Source organism: Prionailurus viverrinus, chromosome A3 (genome assembly GCF_022837055.1).
Source record: "Prionailurus viverrinus isolate Anna chromosome A3, UM_Priviv_1.0, whole genome shotgun sequence".
Lineage (NCBI taxonomy): Eukaryota > Metazoa > Chordata > Mammalia > Carnivora > Felidae > Prionailurus > Prionailurus viverrinus.
In genome coordinates, this window is record NC_062563.1 from 70,030,808 (window position 1) to 70,055,172 (window position 24,365).

A 24,365-nucleotide genomic window follows, 5' to 3' on the forward strand; every position below is an offset into this window, starting at 1 on the left:
CCACAGAGGTAATATTTTTCCTGCCAGCATTGTTCGTAACTTGCTACTAGATAGAAACAGACACATGGCAACGTTCCCTTTGTCTCCCTGAGTACATCTGAAGGTCATTTAAAAAGTCTAAAAGGGATTCAAAGGCCTAAAGCTCATCAGCTGACCACTGCCGCCTTATGCCCGTAAGGGATCCCTCCCCCACCCTGGCCCACCCAGCCCCAGCAAATTCATAGGAATCGGTTGGCATTGCCCTGCTACTCAATTTTACAGCATACAAGGACTCCTCCTCAACTCCAAAACTTCCTTCGGTCATATTGATGGACTTTAGGGTCACAGTTTACTGCAATGAAACAAAGCAAAGATCCTGACACATAGAATGAGTAGAATGGATTTGTTTTTAATCTGTCCTGCCACACATGCACCCCAGCTCTATAACCAGTTTCCTTTGAGCTACCAATTCACAGTTTGGTTTGTAACCTGAGCAAAGGCAAATCTAGAAAGTGGGCTCCTCAAGCCCCACCCTTCCTTCTGCGCTTCTCTCAAATGAGCCTCCGGTCTCTTGGTGAGAATCTGAGAGAAAAAATAAAAAAAAGGAAAACCAAAGAGACAGACTTATAGGAAATCTTTGGTCTATAGCTGCACTGAGGGTGGGCGACTAACTCCCAGGGCAGGTGTGAAGCATGCAGGGCCCCTCCCATGCCAAGAAGGCCTCTGAAAGGTCTTTGAGGGTCTCAAGAATCCTTCAGTTTTACTTGTCTGCCTTAGCTAAACTAAGTCTGCACTCCTAAAATGCCTTTTTTTTTTTTTTTTTTTTGCCTCTCTAGTTTGGATAGTTTAAGCCTTTCAGAAGCGGGAAAGAAAATGTTAGATGGTTAACAGCTCAGAAAGAGAGGGCTGTTTTAGTAAAGGAAAACCAGAGACAATCCGGTCATTCTCCAACTGTTCAGAGAAACAACAAATATGTTAAGGATATTAGTTTGAGATCAGCACGTACTGCAGAAAAATTAGTCACTGTCAACACTTAACAAAATGACACATTGTAATATAAAATTTCAAATAATAACCCAAACTTATAATGTTCAACATAAAAGGACAATCTATTTACTTTCATCTGTGTATACAGATAGATATACTGTAATAAGATGCCTCAGTTAAAAACATACAGTATATGTGGACCCACAGATTTACTAAAAGAATTGATATTTTACTAGTATATAGACTCTTGAAAGAATTTTTTTTTTAAATACAACCAAACAGAAATGGGCACCTAGAAGATGAAATGGTCTCTCCGGAGCCATTTGGGATTTAAAGTATCTGTGCTAAAAAAATTAAAAAAAAAACCTTCATAAACAGAATCTTCAGGAGATGTATAGGCCCCCAAAGTCATTTTTCCCCTTGAGGGGCTTTTCATGTCCCCAAGTCAGAGGTGGAGGTGGGGAAGGAGTAGGGATTGATACAATCCCAAATCACAAACACACTAATTTTTTTTTTTACTACAAAAAAGGAACTGTGATTTAATGACCCCAATGTGCATGCTTCCAAATGATCACCATGAAAACTATAATTTAAAATCAAACAAAAAAATTAAAAAAAACAACAAAATCACACACATCACAGGAAGGGCAGGTCGCAGGGATATCCTTGCAGCGATCTGGGCAATTGTCACATGTCGCTGTATTAAAATAGCCTTTGGGCCCCCAGAACTTTCTAGATATGCCCCTGCTCAAGTATGGCAGGAAGATTCATCTCAGAAGAAGAAAAAGCTAATTTGTAAGCGACTCTGAGGAGCCCTGCATCATGTTGTTAGGATTTTCAAGTACCACACACACAGCTGTAGTGAGAAACAAAGCCAGTAACTCTCTTATCCACTGCGCTGTTACCTGACGCAGATTCCTGGTGACTTTCACATCATGCCAGGCATTATCATTAAACTTTCCATTCACGGGCTCCACTAGTGCTTCAAAGGCCCCTGATCCCAAATTAATGACCAGAGAAACAGCTCCATTTTTCAGGGCAAGATTGACATAATCAGCCGATTTCCCGGTGTGAAGCATCAGTCCATTCCTCTGAAGAGTTTTAAAGGACAGAGTTATTTCATCGCTGCTGCTTTGGATGGGGTTTTGAGACAAGTCGTAGCAGAAGTATTCAGATCCCTTGAAAGTGGCAATATATTCTTCTTTTCCTGGAGGAAAACAAATATACACATGCATAAGTAAAGAAATATACTATGTAAATCAGCAGACCTTAACACAAACAAAATCAATCAGCCCCCAAATTAACTCTATCTAATTAACATTCATGACAAGAGCCCTGTCAAACAGAGTCAAATGGTACTGTAGGTGGCAGTATATTTTTAATAAGCCTCTTAAGCTATTGGGCCATCAACTGGAATAGCTAAAGCTGACATTCTTGAAAATTCAATTAATTTTTAAGTATCACTGCAAGAGCTCTGATCAGAGAAAGTAGCTCTGTGATATCTTCAGGGCATGAATCAGGTACCATAAATGCATATTGGATGGTTCTACTCTGCTGGCAACAATGGGTTCCAATGTGTTTGCAACATTCTCGCCATCCAACTGCGGCGTTATTTTAATTTTCAGTGAGACATTTATATTCAAAGATCTTCTCAGTGAAGAGCCAAATATTTTCATCCCTGAGGAACCATGACAAATTATCTGGTAAGGGGAGAGCAAAGAAAAAAATAGAATTTGGTCTGGGAGTAAATAGATCTCCTCCAGAGCATGTGCATTCTTTTTTTTTTTTCTTTTTTTCCTCCCTGGATGGAGTTTAATGGAGTCTGCTGGATTGTTGATTCATTCCCTGATCTCACCAAGCAGATGGTAGGGCTGGCTTTTATGACACTGGTAAAATTTCCAGCACATCAACATGGGAATAGCATGTAAATGAAGTCTTAACATTTTCTTTATATCTGTCTCTACCATTTTTACAAGTAACAATGTGGATCCTGCAAGATGTCAGACAGATCAACCCAAAAAGTGGGTATTTGGAAAAATCAGTCTTCTTTCACTGGTTGAATGAGTTTGCCCAAAGGAAGAGTGTAAGCCAAAGCTTCCTCGACTTCCTAGGCAGTGATGGTATTGTGCCAAGAAAAATGACACAATATGGTCTGGAATCAGCTTCTGATAAACCATAAACACAGAATTATAAGTGGTACTGGCAAATCTAATCTGTTATGTTGGTAATATAGCGTCTCTACCCTGTCTACTGGAGGGTTCATATCAAAAAGGGGCTTACCCTTGGCAATAGGTTTTTACCCCAGAGCTAATTCATCTGACAGTGAAATAGCTCACATCCTTGCATCAGAGCTCAAATCAAGCTTTCAGCTCACCAAAGCCCGATGACCCGACTCTTTGGATGCAGACAGTGCCACAAGTGGGTACAGGTCGGAAAGGCATGGCGCTAAGTAAGCACCTAACAAGTAAGCACCTAGGGATTTTCAACAAGGGAGTGTGAGCCCTTGAAGAATAGTCACTGCCTACTAGTAAGTTATTAGTGACAACTAGTGGTCAAGTCAAACCTATCACATTCTGAGGCAGAACCATAGCAAGGACAATGCAAGCCATGCTAGAGGTCCCCTCCCATTCATACACTCAAAATATTGGCTGAGCACCTCCCAAGTGTTAAGCCCAGTCCTAGTCCTTGGGGATAATAGAGTGGCCAAAGCTGACAGGATTCCTATCTCTGAAAGTTTACAGTCCGGGTGTCTACATCCCTGGTCAGTTCACTATGGCAAGTAGCTTGATACTGGGAGTTAGCACAACTAAATATTTCTGACATACTGAAGGTGGGGGGTGGGGGGGAGTAGGTCAAAATATGAAATTAGATCCTGGCTTGGCTACTTGCTAACTGCACTGGAAGGGCAGTTATGCATCTTTCCAAGTCTCAGATTCTGAAAATGGTCAGTTACGCCAGTCTTGCAGGATAAAATGACATAATGCATGTATAGGCATCTAGCAAAGTTGGTAGGCATGAGGAATGGCAGATGCCTTCCTTCTTGTCTGTCTAATGTAATAAATGTGATAAACAATCTAAAACAAATAGCACATGTCAACTTCATTGGGAAATCTAGAATATTATCTTTAAGGTCAGAATAAGGATGCCTACTATCAACATACTGTACTTGAAGTCCTAAATAATGTAGGAAGATAGGAAAATATATAAGCATTATGAAGACTATAAGCGAAAAACTCATATTAGCAAATATTATTGTATGAATTGAAAGACCAAAATAATCTTCAGAGAAATTTTGGATTTAATAATGTATTTCAGGGTTCTGTGTACTGGGACAGTAAGTCTTTTAAACATATATAAACAGATCTATAGATTTGATGACATTCCATTAAAAATATGAAATTTTTATTTTTTTTTCTAATTTTTTTTTTTCAACGTTTATTTATTTTTGGGACAGAGAGAGACAGAGCATGAACGGGGGAGGGGCAGAGAGAGAGGGAGACACAGAATCAGAAACAGGCTCCAGGCTCTGAGCCATCAGCCCAGAGCCTGACGCGGGGCTCGAACTCACGGACCGCGAGATCGTGACCTGGCTGAAGTCGGACGCTTAACCGACTGCGCCACCCAGGTGCCCCAAAAATATGAAATTTTTAAATGAATGTGAATAGATGATTCTACAAGTTCTATGGGAAAAACAAAGAGCCCCAAATAGCCAAGCTATGCCAGAGAAAGATGAAGGAACTTTCTTATGTAAAGGTGGACATTTATTACAAAATTATGGTAATGAAGATAGTACATTAGGATAAATAAAAAAGGAGGAATTAAGGGGCGCCTGGGTGGCTCAGTCAGTTGGGCGTCTGACTTTGGCTTAGGTCCTGATCTCACAGTCCGTGAGTTCGGGCCCTGTGTTGGGCTCTGTGCTGACAGCTCAGAGCCTGGAACCTGCTTCTGATTCTGTGTCTCCCTCTCTGCCCCTCCCCTGCTCATGCTGTGTCTCTCTCGGTCTCAAAAATAAATAAAAACATTAAAATTTTTTTTAATAAAAAAAAGGAGGAATAAAAATACTGAAACTAAAAACAGTCTTAAGCATATATGAAAATGGTCTATATCAAGGAAGGCATTGCCATTAAATAAGCAAAGTATAGTTTAGTCAATAAATGGTGCTGGTTATCTATATGAATAAAGTGAAATTGGATCTCTACATCATTTACAAGAATCAATTCTCTATGCATTAAGGATATAAGTTACTGAGGCAAATCTGTAAAATTTTTGTAAAATAAGAAAGTAAGATATTCAATTATGGAATGACCTATTAAATAGAAACAAAAAGCACTAATAAAATATCAATACATTCAACCACATTAAAATTAGGAACACCTGTTCATCAATAATATCATAAAGACAGAAATAATATAAATAAAAATTGTGACAAAATATTCTCATGCCATATTATTTTAAAAAGGACTACAATCCAGGATATGCAAAGCACTCTGATAAATCGATAAGAAACAAGACAAACAATGGGAAAATGGGAAAAGAAAAGCACAGTAATTTCACAGAATAAATGAAAAGATGCTCAATCCTGTAAGTCTTCTGGGAAAGGCAAATGCCAAATTATATTAAAATAACATGTCATAACCTTGAGATTGACAAAAAAATGAAAATAAAAGAGAAAAATTCCAGGTTTGGAAAAGCCATGGATAAAACGTAATTCTTACTGCTGCTGAGAAGGCTGATAAGACGAAAACTGACTGAATTCAGTAAGTACTACTTGGCATTACATAATCCCATGGAAATTTCTCACAGTGTAAAGGTCTCAGTCCTCAGAAAATGGTTACTGTACTCAATAGGAATAATATACCCCACTTGCTTTCAATTAATTTTTTCTGCTCATTGTTATTATAGTTTTATAATAGTAGCCACATGAATTATGGTTCACATACATATACATACATTATATATGGTGAGATTAACTTATCTGAAGATGATATTTGCAGAATTTTCATCCCCACTGAACACTCAGAATAAGTCTCTGAGCCACAGGGAGTTTTAAAGACCCTCCTCTGGCCCAACCTTTTGATGTACATTATTAAGAAAGTGAGCCAAGAAAAAGACTCTTAACTATAGAGAACAAACTGAGGGTTATTGGAAGGGAACTCCGTAGGAGATGGGCTAAATGGGTGATGGGCATTAAGAAGGGCATTTGTGATGAGCACTGGGTGTTATATGTAAGTGATGAATCACTAAATTGTATACCTGAATCTAATATTACACTGTATGTTAACTAGCTGGCATTTAAATAAAAACTCAGAGAAAAAAAAAAAGTGAGACCCATACAGTTTAAATGACTCTCAAGTTCAGAAAATGTGCCAGGAACAAAAGCAGGACTAGAACTCAGCCTCTGACTACCCTTAAATAACTAAATAACCAAATAACAAAATAACAAAGTTTCTGGGTGTAAGGAGTTTTGGTTTAGTTAAAAGACTAGCATTTTATCCAAGTGACCTAATGTCATTTCAAATTGGCATAATTCAAAATGCATCTTAACAAAGGATTCATTTGCCAGATAATGTGACAGACCCAAGGAGGAAAAGTAGTAAACAGAGTCTGCAATTCACTAAATGGCAAGCTTTGAAGTTATATGAGTGTTGATGACATTTAGCACCAGGATGTTTCTATTACCTAAAAATGAAAACATCATTTTTTGTATTGTTTAATTTCAAATTTAGATAATTCAAATTTGCATTAAAGGCAACCATATAAATATTGGAAAAACTCACTGTAGAATGTATCATTACCTCAAAAAGCCATAAATGAGACTTGAATCTAAGCAGGAAAAATATTTTTGCTATGCTGTTTTTCATGAAAGAATATGTATATATTCTTTATAAATATAAAAACACATAAATCATTCTATTTTTCTACAATACAAGAGGAGTATTTCCTCCAACTCTGTCTGCTACTAGATAGTCTTTGCCATTAAGTTTTGTGCTGGCATAAGCAAATAAGAAGCAATATAGTAAATAATTATTTATATTTTCCTATTGAGCATGCAAAGAATGGGTCTATTTCCATTTTAAAATACAAGTCCCAAATAACTTGTGCATTTCCAATATGTGCTAATGGGTAAATATAAAAAAAGAAATCAAATACCAACAACATTTTTCACAGAACTAAAACAAGTAATATTAAAATTTATATGGACCCATAAAAGACCGCAAATAGTCAAAGCAACCTTGAGACAGAAGAGCAAAGCTGGAGGAAACACAATCTCAGATTTCAAAGATATACTACAAAGCTGTAATAATCAAAACACTATGGCACTAGCACAAAAGTAGACATACAGATCATTAGAACAGGATAAAGAACCCGGAAATAAACCTATGCTCATATAGTCAATTAACCTATGACAAAGGAAGCAAGAATATACAATGGGGAAAAAGTCTCTTCAACAAATGATGCTGGAAAAACTGGACAGCTTCTTGCAAAAGAATCAAACCAGACTACTTTCTTATACCATACACAAAAATAAACTCAAAATGGATTTAAAGACCTAAATGTAAGATCTGAGTCCATAAAACTTTTACAAGAAAACATAGGCAGTAATTTAAGGTAGATAGGTATACAAGGAGGTAGGTAGGTAGGAAGAAAGGAAGAAAGGGAGAGAGAGATTAGATTTACAGTAATACATATAGCAACAAATAATTATTTCCAGGAAACATATAAATCAATAAACAAATTGACAAACCAACAGAAAAAAATAGAGAAAATATATGAACACACACTCCATGATAATAGGATATTCATATGAAAAGATGTTCAATTTTGTCTTCAGAGGAATCAACTGAAAACCACAATAATGTATCAATATATTCCACTACAATGAATAAAATGAAAAAGATAAAATATACAGAGTGTTAGTGAGAACGTGGAGCAAACAGAACTCTTATATATTACTGGTGGGAACTACGTTTTAAAATCGTTTGGCAATACCTTTTAAGTATGGATATCTGCCTACTCTACCACCCAGTAATTCCACTTGTGAGTATATATCCAGCAAAATTTCACATCATCAGAATACCATACCGGTATTTTTGCCCCAGCACTCTGCATTATAACCTCAAACTGAACATTACCAAAATGTCAATCAATGGAATGGAAATTGAATTATAGTTACACAAAGGAACAGTAATGAAAATACATAATCTTCAATTACAAACAAAAATATGGCTAAATATTACAATAATAAGGTTAAGTAAAAAAAGAAAAATGCCAGACTTAAGAGAGTACTTACTTATGATTCCATTTATGTAAAAATTTTTAAAAAAAAGCAAAACTGGGGCGCCTGGGTGGCGCAGTCGGTTAAGCGTCCGACTTCAGCCAGGTCACGATCTCGCGTCCGGGAGTTCGAGCCCCGCGTCAGGCTCTGGGCTGATGGCTCAGAGCCTGGAGCCTGTTTCCGATTCTGTGTCTCCCTCTCTCTCTGACCCTCCCCCGTTCATGCTCTGTCTCTCTCTGTCCCAAAAATAAATAAACGTTGAAAAAAAAAATTAAAAAAAAAAAACAAGCAAAACTAATCTCTACTGTTGTAAATCAAGATAATGGCTAGATGAAATGAGAACTACTGAGGACTATGGGGTTCTAGTAACGTTCTGTTCTTTTTTTTTTTTAATTCTAGTTAGTTAACATAGACTATTATATTGTTTCAGGTGTACAATGTAACGATTCCACAGTCCCATACAACAATCTGTTCCCATCATAACAAGTGCACTCCTTAATCCCCATCACCTATTTAACGCCCACCCCCACCCCACAGCCTCCCCTCTTGTAACTATCAGATTGTTCTCTATGATTGTCTGTTTTTTGCTTTGTCTTTCTCTCTTTTTTTTTCCCCTTTGCTTGTTAGTTTTGTTTCTTAGATTCCACATGTAAGTGAAATCATATGATATTTGTCTTCCTCTGACTGACTAATTTCACTTAGCATTATACTCTCTAGCTCCATCCGTGTCTTTGACAAAGGCAAGATTTCATTCTTTTTATGGCTGAATGTATATACATTTGTGTGTGTGTATTTTATATATATATATATATATATATATTTATTATATATATATTATTATATATATATAATCACTTCCTTACCCATTCATCAATTGATGGAAATTTGGGCTACTTCCAAATCTTGACTACTGTAAATAATGCTGCTATAAACACAGGGGAGCATGTATCCCTTTGAATTAGAATTCTTCTTAATTCCTTGGGTAAATAACCAGTAGTGCAATTGCTGGATTGTAAGATAGTTCTATTTTTAACTCTTTGAGGAAACTCCATAGCAGAGTTGCTGCAACACTTTTCATTCCCACAGCAGTGAAAGAGTGTTCCTTTTTTTCCACATCTTCCCCCAAATCTGTTGTTTCTTGTGTTGTTGGTTTTAACCATTCTGACAGGTGTGAAGTGATATCCCATTGTAGTTTTGACTGGCATTTCCCTGATGATGAGTGATACTGAGCATCTTTACATGTGTCTGTTGGCCACATGGATGCCTTTGGAGAAATGTCTGTTCATGTCTTCTGCCCATTTTTTAATTGGATTATTTAGTTTTTGAGTGCTGAGTTTTATAAGTTCTTTATATGTTTTAGATACTAGTCCTTTATCAGAAATGTCATTTGCAAATATCCTCTCCCATTACATAGGTTGCCTTTTAGTTTTGTTGATTGTTTCTTTCAATGGGTAGAAGCTTTTTACTTTGATGTAGACACAGTGATTTCTTTTCACTTTTGTTTCCCTTGCCTTAGGAGACATACCTAGAAAAATGTTGCTATGGCCAATGTCAAAGAAGTTACTGCATGTGTTTTCTTCTAGGATTTTTATGGTTTCAGGTCTTACATTTTGGTCTTTAACCCATTTTGAATTTATTTTTGGGTATGGTGTATGAAAGTGGTCCCATTTTTTTATATATGTAGCTATCCAGTTAGCTGTGGGATTTTCATAGAAGGCTTTTATTATATTAAGATATGTTCCCTCTAACCCTATTTTGTTGAGAATTTTTGTCACAAATGGATGGTGAACTTCGTCAAGTGTTTTTTCTGCACCTACTCATCATATGGTTCTTATCCTTCCTCTTATTGATATGATGTATCATGTTGATTGATTTGAAAATATTGAGCCACTCTTACAACCCTGGAATATATCCCACTTGATCATGGTAAATGATTTTTTTAAATGTATTGTTGAATTAGGTTTGCTAGTATCTTATTGAGAATTTTTCTATCTATGTTCACCAGGGATATGGGCCTGTAGTTCTCCTTATTTAGTGGTGTGTTTTTTTTTTTATTTTTTTTTTATTTTTATTTTTTTCAACGTTTATTTATTTTTAAGACAGAGAGAGACAGCATGAACGGGGAGGGGCAGAGAGAGAGGGAGACACAGAATCGGAAGCAGGCTCCAGGCTCTGAGCCATCAGCCCAGAGCCTGACGCGGGGCTGGAACTCCCGGACCGCGAGATCGTGACCTGGCTGAAGTCGGACGCTTAACCGACTGCACCACCCAGGCGCCCCTATTTAGTGGTGTTTTTAATCTGGTTTTGGTATCAGGGTAATGCTGTCCAACTGGGAAGTTTTCCTCCCTTTAAAACTTTTTTTCGATAGTTTGAGAAGAATAGGTATTAACACTATTTTAAATGTTTGGTAAAGCTCACCTGTGAAGCCATCTGGTCCTAGACTTTTGTATATTGGGAGTTTTTGATTACTGATTTAATTTCTTTGCTGGCTGCTGGTTTATTCATATTATCCACGTCTTCCTTTTTCAGTTTCAGTAGTTTGTATGTTTCTAGGAATTTATCCATTTCTTCTAGGTTTTCTAACTTGTTGTCATGTAAGTTTATAATATTCTCTTTCAATCCTTTGTTTTCCTGTAGTGTTGGTTGTTATGTCTTTTCTCTCACTTATGATTTTATTTTTTGAGTTATTTCTCATTTTTTCTTGATAAGTCTTTCTGGAGCTTTATCAATTTTATTAATGTATTTTTCAAAGAACCAACTCCAGGTTTCATCAATCTGTTCTATCATTTTTGTTGGTTTTGTTTTGTTTTGTTTTTTTAATTTCTATAACATTCACTTCTGCCCTGAACTTTATTTTTACCCTTCCTTCTACTGGTTTTAGGTTTGTTTGCCTTTTTCTAGTTCCTTTAGGTGTGAGATTAGGTTGCTGATATGAGATTTATTTTACTTCTTGAGGTAGGCCTGCATTGCTATAAATTGTCCTCTTAGAACTGCTTTTGTGGTTCTCATAGTTTTTGAACCATTGTGTTTTCATTTTCATTTATTTTCATGTACTTTCTGCTTCTTCTTTGATTTCATGGTTGACCCATTCATTGTTTAGAGCATATTAATTAACTTCCATGTATTTGTGGTATTCCTACTCTGGCTTTCTTCTGACACCATTTGCATGATAGAGGATTCATCCTCTCACTTTCAATCTGCAGGTGTCTTTAGGTCTAAAATGGGTCTCTTGTGGGAACATATAAAATGGGTGTTGTTTTTATACACTTTGTCAGCCTATGTCTTTTGATCGGAGCATTTAGTCCATTTAGTAATGTTATGTTCTTGATCTGGATTCTGGTTATGGAACGGCTCAGATTGCAGAAATCATTTAGCTGTACCCTTATGATATGTGCAGTTCCCCGGATTCATGCTATATTTCAATAAAATAATTAAATAATCCAATTTAAATAATCTGAATAATTGAGAAAAAATCCATCTGATATAGCATTATTTGTTCTGATTAACAGTGTGATATAAGCAAGACAGTATTCCTATTAATGCTACTTTTATTAGTAAAAACTAAAATAATAGCAATAGTAGTAATAACAATTATGTAGTATTTAAAATCTTCTCAACACATAGTAATATCCCTTAATACCATTTGCTCTTCAGAGCAACCTCACAACATTTAGAAAGAATATATAGGTGGCATGGATATAATCATAATTGTTTAAAGGACCATACTCTTGGGGCGCCTGGGTGGCTCAGTCGGTTAAGCGGCTGACTTCAGCTCAGGTCATGATCTCGCAGTCCATGAGTTCGAGCCCCACATCGGGCTCTGTGCTGACAGCTCAGAGCCTGGAGCCTGTTTCATATTCTGTGTCTCCCTCTCTCTGACCCTCCCCCATTCATGCTCTGTCTCTCTCTGTCTCAAAAATAAATAAATGTAAAAAAAAAAAATTTAAAGGACCACACTCTAAAGATGCTGATTGGGATCCATGTTAAGGTGAAAGAAGTTTCTTTCATAATCACAGAGATGCTATGAGAATAGAGAGACAACTGAAAAAGTAAAGTTAAAGTTAAAGTTAAATAATTGGAGCATTTACTAAAATTATATATTAATTTGTTTTATGTTGCTATATAATTGTAAGAAGAGATCACATAGGATACCTTTGGATTTTAGTGCCATTCAGTTTCATCCCTCCAATAAATTAGGTAAAAATACAGTTTTTTTCTCATTCAATTTTCTAAGGCAAAATTCAATGGAAAATTTGGAATTCTATAAATTCTTAGCATGCTGACTAGATGATCTGACTCTGACAAAGATAAATTTTATGGAAATAAACCTGAGTTCCTGGTCCAAAATCACCAACTGAACAACAGGTTAAAACAACTAAAGCCAAATCTTTGGAGGACTTAGAGCATGAATCAACAGTGTGACAGAGACACTCAAAGAAATTCATATAAGCATGGATTATATTCATGCTGGTGCTTAGAAGAGCGATGAGATGGTCTTGTACTTCAGTGCTGGTCCACCCACATGTATGATACTCCTATTTAGTCAAACTAGAATGTGTTTCAATATATGCTGAAATGATAAAAGGCTTCCAGATTATATAAGGAAATAGCTTTTTAAAATGTTTATTTATTTAATATTGAGAGAGAGAGTGTGTGTGCAAGCAGGTAAGGGGCAGAGAGGGAGGGGGAGAGAGAGAGAATCCCAAGCAGGCTCCACACTCAGCACAGAGCCTCACATGGGGCTCTAACTCACCAATTGTGAGGTCATGACCTGAGCTAAAACCAAGCATCAGATGCTTAACAAACTGAACCACCCAGGAGCCCCTACATAGGGAAATAGTGAAAGTTCTTTAAAGAAAAAAAAAGGGGGGATATATGACAGCATCTTCAAATATCAGAAAGGATTTCCCTCAGATGAAGGTAGAACATTTCATTTGATAGTAAACAAATTTCTCATCACAGAAAGGACCTAAACATAACGGAACCACTTAACTGGATAGGATAAGGTTTTAATCTTTGGAGGGTAGACTGAACAAATGGAATGTTTTCAACACCAAGGATTTCTACTTTATAGAGAGCAATGTTAGACATAGAGAGGTGAGATGACTTCCAAGTTCACAGAAAAATTGATTCTCAGGATAAAGCCCATTCATACAGCCTATGCATGGGGGAAAAATGTCATGAATTTGGCCCTGTGTTTCCACATAGTTCAAGTTGGATGAGCTTCTTTATTAAGTGAAGGACCTGCAAGGGAATGACCTTACCTCCTGAGTACAAGGATGCCAATGGGCAGAGAGGAGTCACACTGCCCCCACTGACATTAGGAATATCAGGGCCTTTTACCTATGCCAAGAACATGGCCTACATTATTGTTCTTGAATTTTGCTCTTCATATGCACAGTCCCAAATTACACAAGTTTTTTTAAGGTTTTACTGTATTCACATGATTCTGAGACTGTGTTCAACACAAAACTAGAAACTAAAGTCAACATGTGAAAAAAACAAATGAACAAAAACAGGCATTTGAATGAGAGACTTGCTTCATTTGTTTTACTACTCTACAAGTCAAACACACAAAAATGTCCCGCCAAAAACATCCTTGACTAAACAAAGGTACACACTAGAAGTTTACATATCAAATTAAGTAACCCTGGCTGTCTGACTGTACAGATAAAGCAAGTAGAAAAAGGGCAGTCTGACTATTGAAAATCACATGAGGTAGGGGCGCCTGGGTGGCGCAGTCGGTTAAGCGTCCGACTTCAGCCAGGTCACGATCTCACAGTCCGTGAGTTCGAGCCCTGCGTCGGGCTCTGGGCTGATGGCTCGGAGCCTGGAGCCTGCTTCTGATTCTGTGTCTCCCTCTCTCTCTGCCCCTCGCCCGTTCATGCTCTGTCTATCTCTGTCCCAAAAATAAATAAACGTTGAAAAAAAAAATTAAAAAAAAAAAAAAGAAAATCACATGAGGTTAAGTCCTGTCCCTAAGAAGTGTAACAAAAAACAGCATCATTTTATTTGCAACAATCCTATGTAATTTAAAAATTAAAACAATCAGTTGATCACCATAGGGAAAAATATTATCACTTTAAATGGAGAGTAGTTCACTCTTTCCTTAGATTGCCTGTCTGATTCAATATTATAAATCATTCCAAAATTCTCAAATATGATTCAATCTACGTAAATTCTGAGGCTAACTTCCACTATTTGCAGCAAGAAATCAAGGATTATAAAATATTCATCACTCAAGATTTTATTTCACTTTAGGTATACCTCAAAGCAACCAATCTGGAAATAGGTTGCCAAACACCTATCAGTTAACTCCCCCAAAAGAGGCACAGTCTTAATAATGATATTGAGGTCATTAAATATGAAAGCTAAAGAAGACTTAGATATTATTGAGCACAAGGCCTTTATTTATTAGATGAAGAGAGTAAGGACCCAACAGATAAAATTATGATCACATAACTAATTGATGTAGGATCAGAATATAACCCTTGACTTCTTGAGTCCAATCTCAGACTCTTCCTTATTTCCCAGATATTTCCATGAAATAAGTCTCTAATTCATGATCAAAAATCAAATACAGCTTAAACTTGAACATACTGTTCCAAAAGAAAATAGGACACAGTCCAAAACTCTAGTACAACAATTTTCCAATCCTATTGTGCAAATGATTTGCATTTGCTTAAATAACTGCAGGTGCTGGGAACCAAAAGCCACTCTATGCCTATCTGGGCAGATGACCAGTCACTTCTGCATGGATCATATGACACACAGGGTCAGTAATATACAAATACTCTCGCATTCACCAGGTGGGCAATATTGCAATTTCTGGGCCTGTCCTCAGGCTCAACTCACAACAACTGAATCTATGAAAACTAGACTCTAGCATATTTTAACCTGGACGAAATCAGTAACATAACCAAAATAAAAACATACTGTGGCGATTATAGACTTTACAAAGAATCTCTACATGAACTTATGATTTCTTTAGGTTCCAATGAACAATTACCTAATATAGAAGTAAATTATATAATATATAATAACATTATAGGAATATAATTATATGCATAGCAGATATACCAACATTCTACATTTATAGAAAATCCTCATTTATAAAATGGACATGAAGTAAATAATTGCAAATATGAAATCACTTTATTACCAAATTGGGTAACATATAGGGAACAACTTGTCTATATAAACAACCTCAAAATAATAGCCAATTTATAACATGCAGCTTTCTCTCTAGAATCAGAGCGGGGCTGCTTCTAATTCTAAAAATCTGTCTTTTGAGATAGCCACATATTTTGGTCACGTGACAAACTGTTCCATGTCATAAAATATGATTTTTTTATTGACACAAATTATGGCATCTTGGAAGGCAAGACAGAGTGGAGGAGAGCTTCATAGAGAAGAGCAAAGTGTTGGTTAAAGAGAAAATGTTTAAATAATATGATCTCAACACCTGCTATCCAAAGTGTGATGTAATGAACAGCATCATCACTTGGAGCTTGTAAGAGGTATTAATCTCAGGACCTCTCTGCAGTCTACTGATGCAAAATCTATATTTTACTTAGATGCCCTAGGTGATCCAGTGAACATTAAAGTCTAAGAGTCTTATTGTTAGAACAGATTCTAGATTAATGTGATTTAGAATATCTTCTAAGAATTGTAAGAGGTTTTTGTGTGTATGTCTGTCATGACTGAGTTAAGTATTAAAGACAAAATATTTTGATATCATGGCACTTCTCTTTAAAGAATGAACATCCAGAATAGCTACTTTGCATCTTTTCATTGGAAGGGAAAAAAATCAGAGAGATCTGATCAGTGTGTGTGTCAAATATCTATTTAATATGCATCTCAGCAGAGTCTAGCCATTAAATCATTGGAGGTAATCTCTGAATTCTTACTGTCAACATGTGTCACCGTTAGGCAACATTACAATAGGATTCTCTGTAGGTTTGGTAACTTAGAGCTACTCTTCTGAGTAAATCTAAGGGGTGTATGTCTCCTGGAACAGTCTAACAAGTCATCTTTGTTAGTGAACGTATTTCACGAGGTTCATGCAACTGCAGTTATGTCTCTCTAGAAATAACTTGGTTTATCCACTGCTGAAACTGAAAATAAACTATCATTAATTCTGTGATTTTTAAATGTTTGTTTATTTTTGAGAGAGAGAGAGAGAGAGAGAGACAGAGACACAGAGGGTGAGTGGGGGAGGGGCACAGAGAGAGGGAGACACAGAATATGAAGCAGGTTCCAGGTTCTGAGTTGCCAGCACAGAGCCTAATGCGGGGCTCGAACTTGCTGACTGTGAGACCATGATCTGAGCCGAAGTTGGACATTCAACCGACTGAGCCACCCAGGCATGCCAAACTATCATCCATTCTAGATGTGACCTGGCTCAATGAAAATGAACAGGCCCAGGCTGTCACACTTCTACTTATAGTTGAGTGAACTTAGAACTTGTTAAAGTCAAAAATATCTACCAATGGAAGAAATTAATACTACTAAATATGGCCTACTGTATTTAAAACAAAAATGATAATTCCTTAAAAGAAAGAACTAACTTTGTCTTAGGTTGGCATCCCCAGTATTTTCAGTAGAGATGGGAGTAAATGAGCATGTGACAAGTGTAATGAGGAATTGGGCTGTGATGAGAAGGGATGTACTTATGTTACTCTGCTTCTTAGGAGGGTTGGCTAAGGTTTTTGATTTGTTTTATTTTAGTGTGTGTGTGTGTGTGTGTGTATGTGTGTGTATACGTGTGTATTTTATGATACACTGCTAACTTGCTATGAAATCAATCCAAAGTAGTTGGGAAGCATACTAAGTCTGTACTAAGATCAGTACAAACTAGGACCATTCAGATTGCAGGGTAGCATTCTTTCCAGTAGGGGAAGAGAAGGGATGAAGGTATCCCATATCATGTCTTTGATCTTACGACCATAACAGTGAATCAAAAGTCAACATGTAAAGTGTCTGGAACTGAAAATGGAGTCAAGAGGGAGAATACTATTTATATCATTCATTTTATAATTACATATACCATGCCCACAATTTGGAGGCACTACTCTAGGTATTAGAAATATAGCAGTTAACAAGGCCCTCAGCATCTCCACTCTCATCCAACTAGTGAGGGAGAGATAACCCTAAATAAGTAAATAGTCTCTTGTGACACTGAACACACAAAAGAGCCCAGAGAGAGAGCAGGAATGACCAGGGCAGGGTGACTGATGTCGGTGGCCAGGGGGCTCTCTCAGCTGATGACCCTGAAATGGAAGACTTCAATGCTGAGGAGCCACTCAGGAACATCTTGGCAAAGAGTATCCCAAGCACAAAGAACTCAAAAGTGCAACTTATTGAAGTGGCAAAAACAAAACAAAACAAAACAAAACAAATACCAACCAAACAAGAACAAAGAAAAAAAACTTGGTTTATTTCAGGAATGGAGAAAAATTCCATGAGCATTGAGCATGGTGAAACAGGGCAATGTGGATTGAGACGAGATCTGCAGCTAGGTCATATAAGGCCTTCTTGATCTTGGCCAAACTTTCAGATTTTATTCTGTGTACAATGCAAAGCCACTGGAGTATCATAGGCTGGGGAGTGATAGGATTTGAATTATATTCTAAAAAGATACCTCTGGCTTCTGTATGGAGATTGGACTATGGGTATATATGGCAGCAATGAGAAGTTTTGGACCACAGGGACACGGGCTATGGAGTCATACTCACCTGGGCTTGAATTCCACTCTCACATTGTGAGTAGGAGTTGGACAAATAACTGATCACCTTAAAATCTGTTTTCTCATCAGTAAATGGAAGTAATAAATGTTACTTCCAATAATATATGTGTAATGGATTTATTAAAAAGTTAAAACCCATGGCATATATCCATGATATATAAAAATGAAAGAGTATTTATTCATGTATTTATGCAAAAAAAATCACCTTTTTTCACCACCTCTTGTTATCTTGGGCAGAATCACTGAACTTCTGGTCACTTTTGCTTATCAAAAACTCAGGCTAATTTATAAGTTTAACCTAAGACTTGACGTGAATTTCATTTCTCACCTCAATCTTGAGTTGAGGGGGAGGGTGGAGGGATGCAGTATTCTGCTAGGCATCTTCTTACCATCTGCTTTAAGATCTGGCCTTTCTTGGATTTTCTAGATATTAAGAGAGACAGAGACAGAGACAGAGAGAAGAGGGAGGGGATGGGGGGTTGAGAGAGAGAGAGCAAGAGAGTGCCAGTGAGAGATCATGAACAAGAGCAGGGAGAGGGAGGTAGGAAAGGATAAAAAGACAGTGGGGGGTGGGATTCATCTGGCCCAATTGGCTTCATTCTCCTGCTCCAGTTTTCACACGATACCCCATAGCATCTGGCTACTATAATCATCTAGCCTTCTTGTGAGTAATACTGGCCAGATGACTCAAGCCCCAGCGTAAGTGGAGTGTCTGTTTGACCCATAGATTCTTAGGCATCCTGGCTGCACCAAATGTTGAGAGTGTAAGCTATATTCATTTTGTTGACTCTTTCTACCTTGCCAGTTTCCTTCTCCCCTCTTCAGAAAGGCACAGGGAAGGTCAGCAAATTTGATACATATGCTGCCAAGCATCAGGAATGTATAATACCAATCTTCCTTTTTTTTTTTTTTTTGCATAATCCAGTTCTATACATGATTCCATAGTACTCTCTTTTATCAGGTAGCTTGGGCAAAGGAAGCACACTACTCCTGGAACAGTACATTTTCAGAGTACCTCTGACCTAGTGATTCTTTTTTCCCCTTATCTGCCCCATCCCTTAATGCTTACGTGGACAGGGAAGGTTGTTGTCTTGTGGTAGGTGCTGAGGGAGACAACTGGGCAGTTTTTAGAGGTTCACTTTATACTGGAGGTATTTTTGTCTCAGGGTGCTTTAGTCAACAATTCTATGAGGAAGATTTCTCTTGAACTTTCCACTGTGTACACAGTCGTTCCTGGCTTGTGGTGGGCAATCAATTGCTAGCTATTATTAACACTATTATTAAAGTAACTACTACATTTTAATGTAGTTTTAAAAATACAGCTTTTTTATCAATTCTTTTATGAACCAGAATATCATTATGCCCCAAATCCTAATTACACGAAAATTTTGGTTAGTTAAGGTTCATGGAATAAGAAAGAGATGCAAAAATTACAAATAGCATAAAAGAAGAAAAATATGTCTCTATTGATGGTTTGTCTTGATTGCATGTGATGTTTGTGCTTTTTTGTTTTTTTTGGTTTTCACTTTCTCAGGGAAACACACTAGGCTAAGGATCAGGAGACTTGTACACTGGCTTCTACTTGGCCACTTTGCAGCTGCCTGCCCCTGGCCTCTTCCCTTAGCCTCCGTGCACCTCTTTTTCCTTCCTTACAAATTCACAGAGCTGGACTAAGTGCTCTCCAGTGTTTCTTTCACCTCTAAAATCCTGTGGTTCTGTAACATTCTTGATTTATTGAGTCATTGTTTCATTGATTCATTCAATAAACATTTACTGAGGCCTAACTCTGTGCCAAACTCTATTGCTTTCCTGCTGTCAAAACCAGGCAACATGCTAGACTTAAAATGTCTTTAAAATTTCCTGATGTTTGCTGCTTTTAAAAGGAACTTTCTGTAGCAACCTCTGTCTCTTTGGGTTTCTAGAGCTCATTGTCTTCTTACTCTGTAAGGACTGAAAATTTTAGAAAAACAAAGGGGCATGGGAAGGTGTTTTGTTCACACCAACAGAAATAAACTTTCTATTCTGATCACCTTTCTTCCCTAGCCCCAAAAAGAACACCTTCAACAGAGTTTCCAGTACTATGGATGCTGGGGTGTTAAAAGAACATGTTTGATAATTTCCCCCAAGTTTTGTTTTTGTTTGTTTTTTTTACACTTATTTATTATTTTTGAGAGACAGAGCACTAGTCGGGGAGGGATAGAAAGAGAGGGAGACACAGAATCCAAAGCAGTCTCCAGGCTCTGAGCCATCAGCACAGAGTCTGACGCGGGGCTCGAACTCACGAACCATGAGATCATGACCTGAGCCGAAGTCAAACGGTTAACTGACTGAGCCACCCAGGTTCCCCTCCCCCAAGTTTAAGTTACTTTTCTATATAAATCCAATCCCTGGAATAATAAAATATTTTAAAAGAATGTTTATATTACTTACTATAAGTTTATATGTATTAATTCAGGAGTATGCATATTTCTTGAATAAAAGTATAAAAGAATCAATCAACAATGTGTAGTGTCAGTATTTTTGCATTTGTTAGTATTATGGATAGAGCCCTTAATTTGGAATTAGGAGCCCTGGGTTCAGTTCCCTACTTTGTGGAAATGCATTTCCTTCAGTAAATGACTCTAGTAATGCTATCACACCACGCTTTTGGATTTCTTAAAAAATGAGGATCTGTAATATAATGATTATGGGACTATTATTATTATTAACTATAAACTGATTCTTCTCTAACTTCCCGTCATCCTATCTAAACCTGTGTTGAAAGCATGGTATATCAACATTGTCTAGCTCAGCACTTTTCATCCCAGGTTCCTTATCTGAATTGAATACTATGTTCTCAATTCTCCCAACAATGGTACAAAACTACCACCTGTCTAGATACATAGGAGAGAAGTTAGCTCAATAAGTGTAATGAATTCTTTAGGGCTTTATTCTCTTCCCAACACCAACAGAGCTCTAGCCTATGTGCAAACACACAGAATTTAGCAGAAAGATATTGGAAGTAGCTCACAGAATAAAGGAATCATTGAAACACAAATCTTGGAAAGGAAGGAGCATAGATAGGGAAGATATGAGCTCCTCAGGGCAGAGTTCATGGGGTTTTATCACTCATATAACTCAATAACAATGGACCTCAAACTCAAAAGTAACCCCTTTCCAGTTGTGAACTCCCCAAACAGGATTAAATGTGATTACTTTGGCTTGTGTTAGTCAGAAGTGTTTGCTCCAGATCAGACTTGTATAATCAGAGTAGGGAAAATGGCTAGGTTATAAAAACATGGACATTGTAAGAGAACTCATCTATTAGCATCTGACATTATCAACAAGTTGGCATTGTGACCTAATATTAAAAGAGCACCCCTCTTGAGTGGGTGACACAGGCTTCCAGTCATGGAACAAATAAATCACAGATAGGGAGAGTGTAGCATAGGGAATACAGTCACGAGTTTAGTAACAGTGTTATATGGTGACAGAGGGTAGCTACACCTGTGGTGAGCACAGCATAAATTGTAGACTTGTGGATTCAGTCTGTTGTATACCTGAAACTAAGGTAACATTTTGTGTCAACTATATACATGTACTTCAATTGAAAAAAAAAGAACACCCTTTTTAGGAGGTGAATAATTATTAGAATTTCCTTTTTAGTTTTACCTATGATGTAAACTTAGGTCCTAAAGTCCAGTGTAAAAAAAAAAGCAGACATTGGCTGATTTGTGGTTAAATTTATTTGAACTCTAAAACTTTATCCAAAATATCAGTGAATCACAGAATTGTTAACTTAGAGTTGAAAGTAGGAGATCTATAAAGGTTATGAGATTTTTCTCTAGTGCATATAGCTAGGAATAGGCCAAGTCGGGATGAGAACCTGGGTTTCTACATGAGTTGATTCCAAACAGGGCTGGTCATCAAAATCCCCTTGGAAAACCTTTTAAAAAGCATATTTCTTGCACCCATTCCCAGAAGTCCTACTTTGATAAGACTTGGTTGGTGTTCCTTAATATTTTATTATTATATTTACTTTCTAGTTACTTCCAGTAAACAGTGTAAATGGAAACTCTTTTTTTTTTTTTTTTTTTTTGTAGAGCACTGGGCCGTCCCTCGCCTCTCATTTCCCAGCAAACAGGGAACACAAAATGTGAGACAAAATACAATCGAAGCAACCAAAAAGCAAAGCACATTCTCACTTTTTAATATGGAAGTAATCTGATTGGTAAGAGAACATTCTGACCAGACTGAATAATACCACCTCTTGAAACCGTAGTTATAATTCACAATGGATCCATTCACTTCTCACAGCAACCATTCTCTGGTCTCAAGGATGGGACACATTTCCACATTCACAGGCTGTAAATGCCTCCCTTCCTTTCTACTTGTTGTGAGTGAACCAAATACCCAGCTAAAACAAGTCTTTTCTTTCTTTCTTTATAAATCTTTATTTATTTATTTTGAGAGGGAGAGAGTGGGGAAAGGGCAGAGAGACAGGGGAAGACAGAGAATTCCCCACTGTCAGTGTGGAACCTGACATGGAACTTGATCCTGAACCGTGAGATCATGACCTGAGCCAAGATCAAGAGTTGGACACTTAACAGCTGAGCCACCTAAGCGCCTCACAAGTCTTTTCTTTCTAAAGATCATTTGCTTTAACATTTTATAACAAAAACATATGATATATTTTACATCTCATGCTTGAAATAAGTTGCCTCTACCTCTATTCCTCTGCATTCCTTTCCCAGGAATAATTCATAAAACTACAAAATCAAAGAGATCTTCTAATTCAAGGGCTTTCAAAAATTTTACATATGATACACCGACTTTGCTACTTGTAATGCATTCTTCTATTTTTTATAGAAACAGTAATTGATCTAAATTGATTTCATAATCGAAAAACAGTTCAACACTTAACTTTAAAAAACACTGATTTAATTCAGCCTTTGCATTTTACAAACAAGAGAACTAAGGCCCAGAGAATTCAAAAGACTTCAGGGAAAAAAAAAAAACAAACACAAACTAAAACAAAAGAAAAACAAACAAACAAACAAAAGCACTTAGCTTGTGGATACCTTGGATTAGAATTTGGATCTTGATGGAATCCTTTGCTCTTTCTACTACATTCTGCGGCATTTCTAATGCTATTTTGGATAGGTTTGAATGGACACCTTTATAGTTTCAGAGAAAATAAAATTAATTTTGAAGAATATAGGCCAGTCTGTTTTGTTTTGTTTCCACTGTGACATACAATCCTAATTTAATCTTTCTTAGATATCTAGTTTTTATAACTCCTAGAGAAAGTATAAAAATTAAAGCTTCATAGCTTTCATATCACCAAATAATATTATCATCAATTTTCTCAGCTTGCAATTTAAAAGTGAAGTAATAATCTTAACTGTCTCACCATATTTGCACCACGTTAAGTATCCCAACACCAAAATTTGAATTTTGCAGTTTCTTTTGATAATAGTATTATAATGGAAGGGTTTGATTCAAATGTTCAGATATTCCTATTTAAGAAGAGAAAATGCATTTTATTTTAAATTGATAGTATTTCCCATGATGTAGAAACAATCTATATCACTTTACAAAACAAAACCAAAATGAAACAAAAAACCACCATAACTTGGATATATATAAGCATATTGACAAGAAGCTAATTACTGGCTTATTAGGTATATCAGCATGAGGCGATATAATAGAATGTTTAATATTCATAGTGGTTCTCAGCTTGGCATTACCATAAAATCACCTAAAGAGCCTTGACAAATAGTGATGTCTGACTTCCAGTTCCTGACCTCAGATCTCTCATTTAATTGGTTCAGTGGGTGGCCCGGGCATAGAGATTTGCAGTTTTCCAGGTGATTCTATTGTGCAGATATGGTAGACAATCTACGGTTAAGAGAAATATGACTGAGGCATTTAATGTATAATAACCATGCCTCTGTAACTCTTTTAATTTAGTTACAATAATGTGCCAAAATTTTGCAGCTCTTTAAGCTATAATTTACATGTTAGATGTGACCATCTGTGTATAGTGCTGATGTACATTTGCATATTGCTTGAGTAATTAATAAGCAGTTGGGCATATTTTATCTTACAAAGTGGGAACACAATAGCATTTACGCTCTCCCTTTCAAGAACGTTATTAGATTGGCCTTTGGAAGCATTTGATTTAAAGTCACAGTTTACTTTTTAAGGGACGATCATTATGTAAAACCACATGAATGAATACTCTACCTATTTGATAGTATGGGAAACTAAAATGCATGCTGATATGACACATCTTCCTGAAGGAAACATCATCTAAGAGCATTTTAAAATTATATCTTGCTACAAACTCAATCCTGTTTGCCCCCTGCGCTCCCCCCAAAAAAAACACTTGGC

The 24,365-nt window shown here is 36.8% G+C and overlaps 1 protein-coding gene across 19 annotated transcripts in view; it reads right to left on the reverse strand.

Moving 5' to 3' along the window:
* Positions 1-24,365, reverse strand: part of NRXN1 (neurexin 1) — a 1,136,768-nt gene that overhangs the window by 707,525 nt on the left and 404,878 nt on the right. For all 19 annotated transcript variants that reach the window (XM_047854354.1, XM_047854351.1, XM_047854348.1 and 16 more), the window contains one exon: positions 1,872-2,173. In XM_047854354.1, the coding sequence (XP_047710310.1) occupies positions 1,872-2,173 (302 nt within the window). The remainder of the gene's footprint in view (positions 1-1,871; positions 2,174-24,365) is intronic.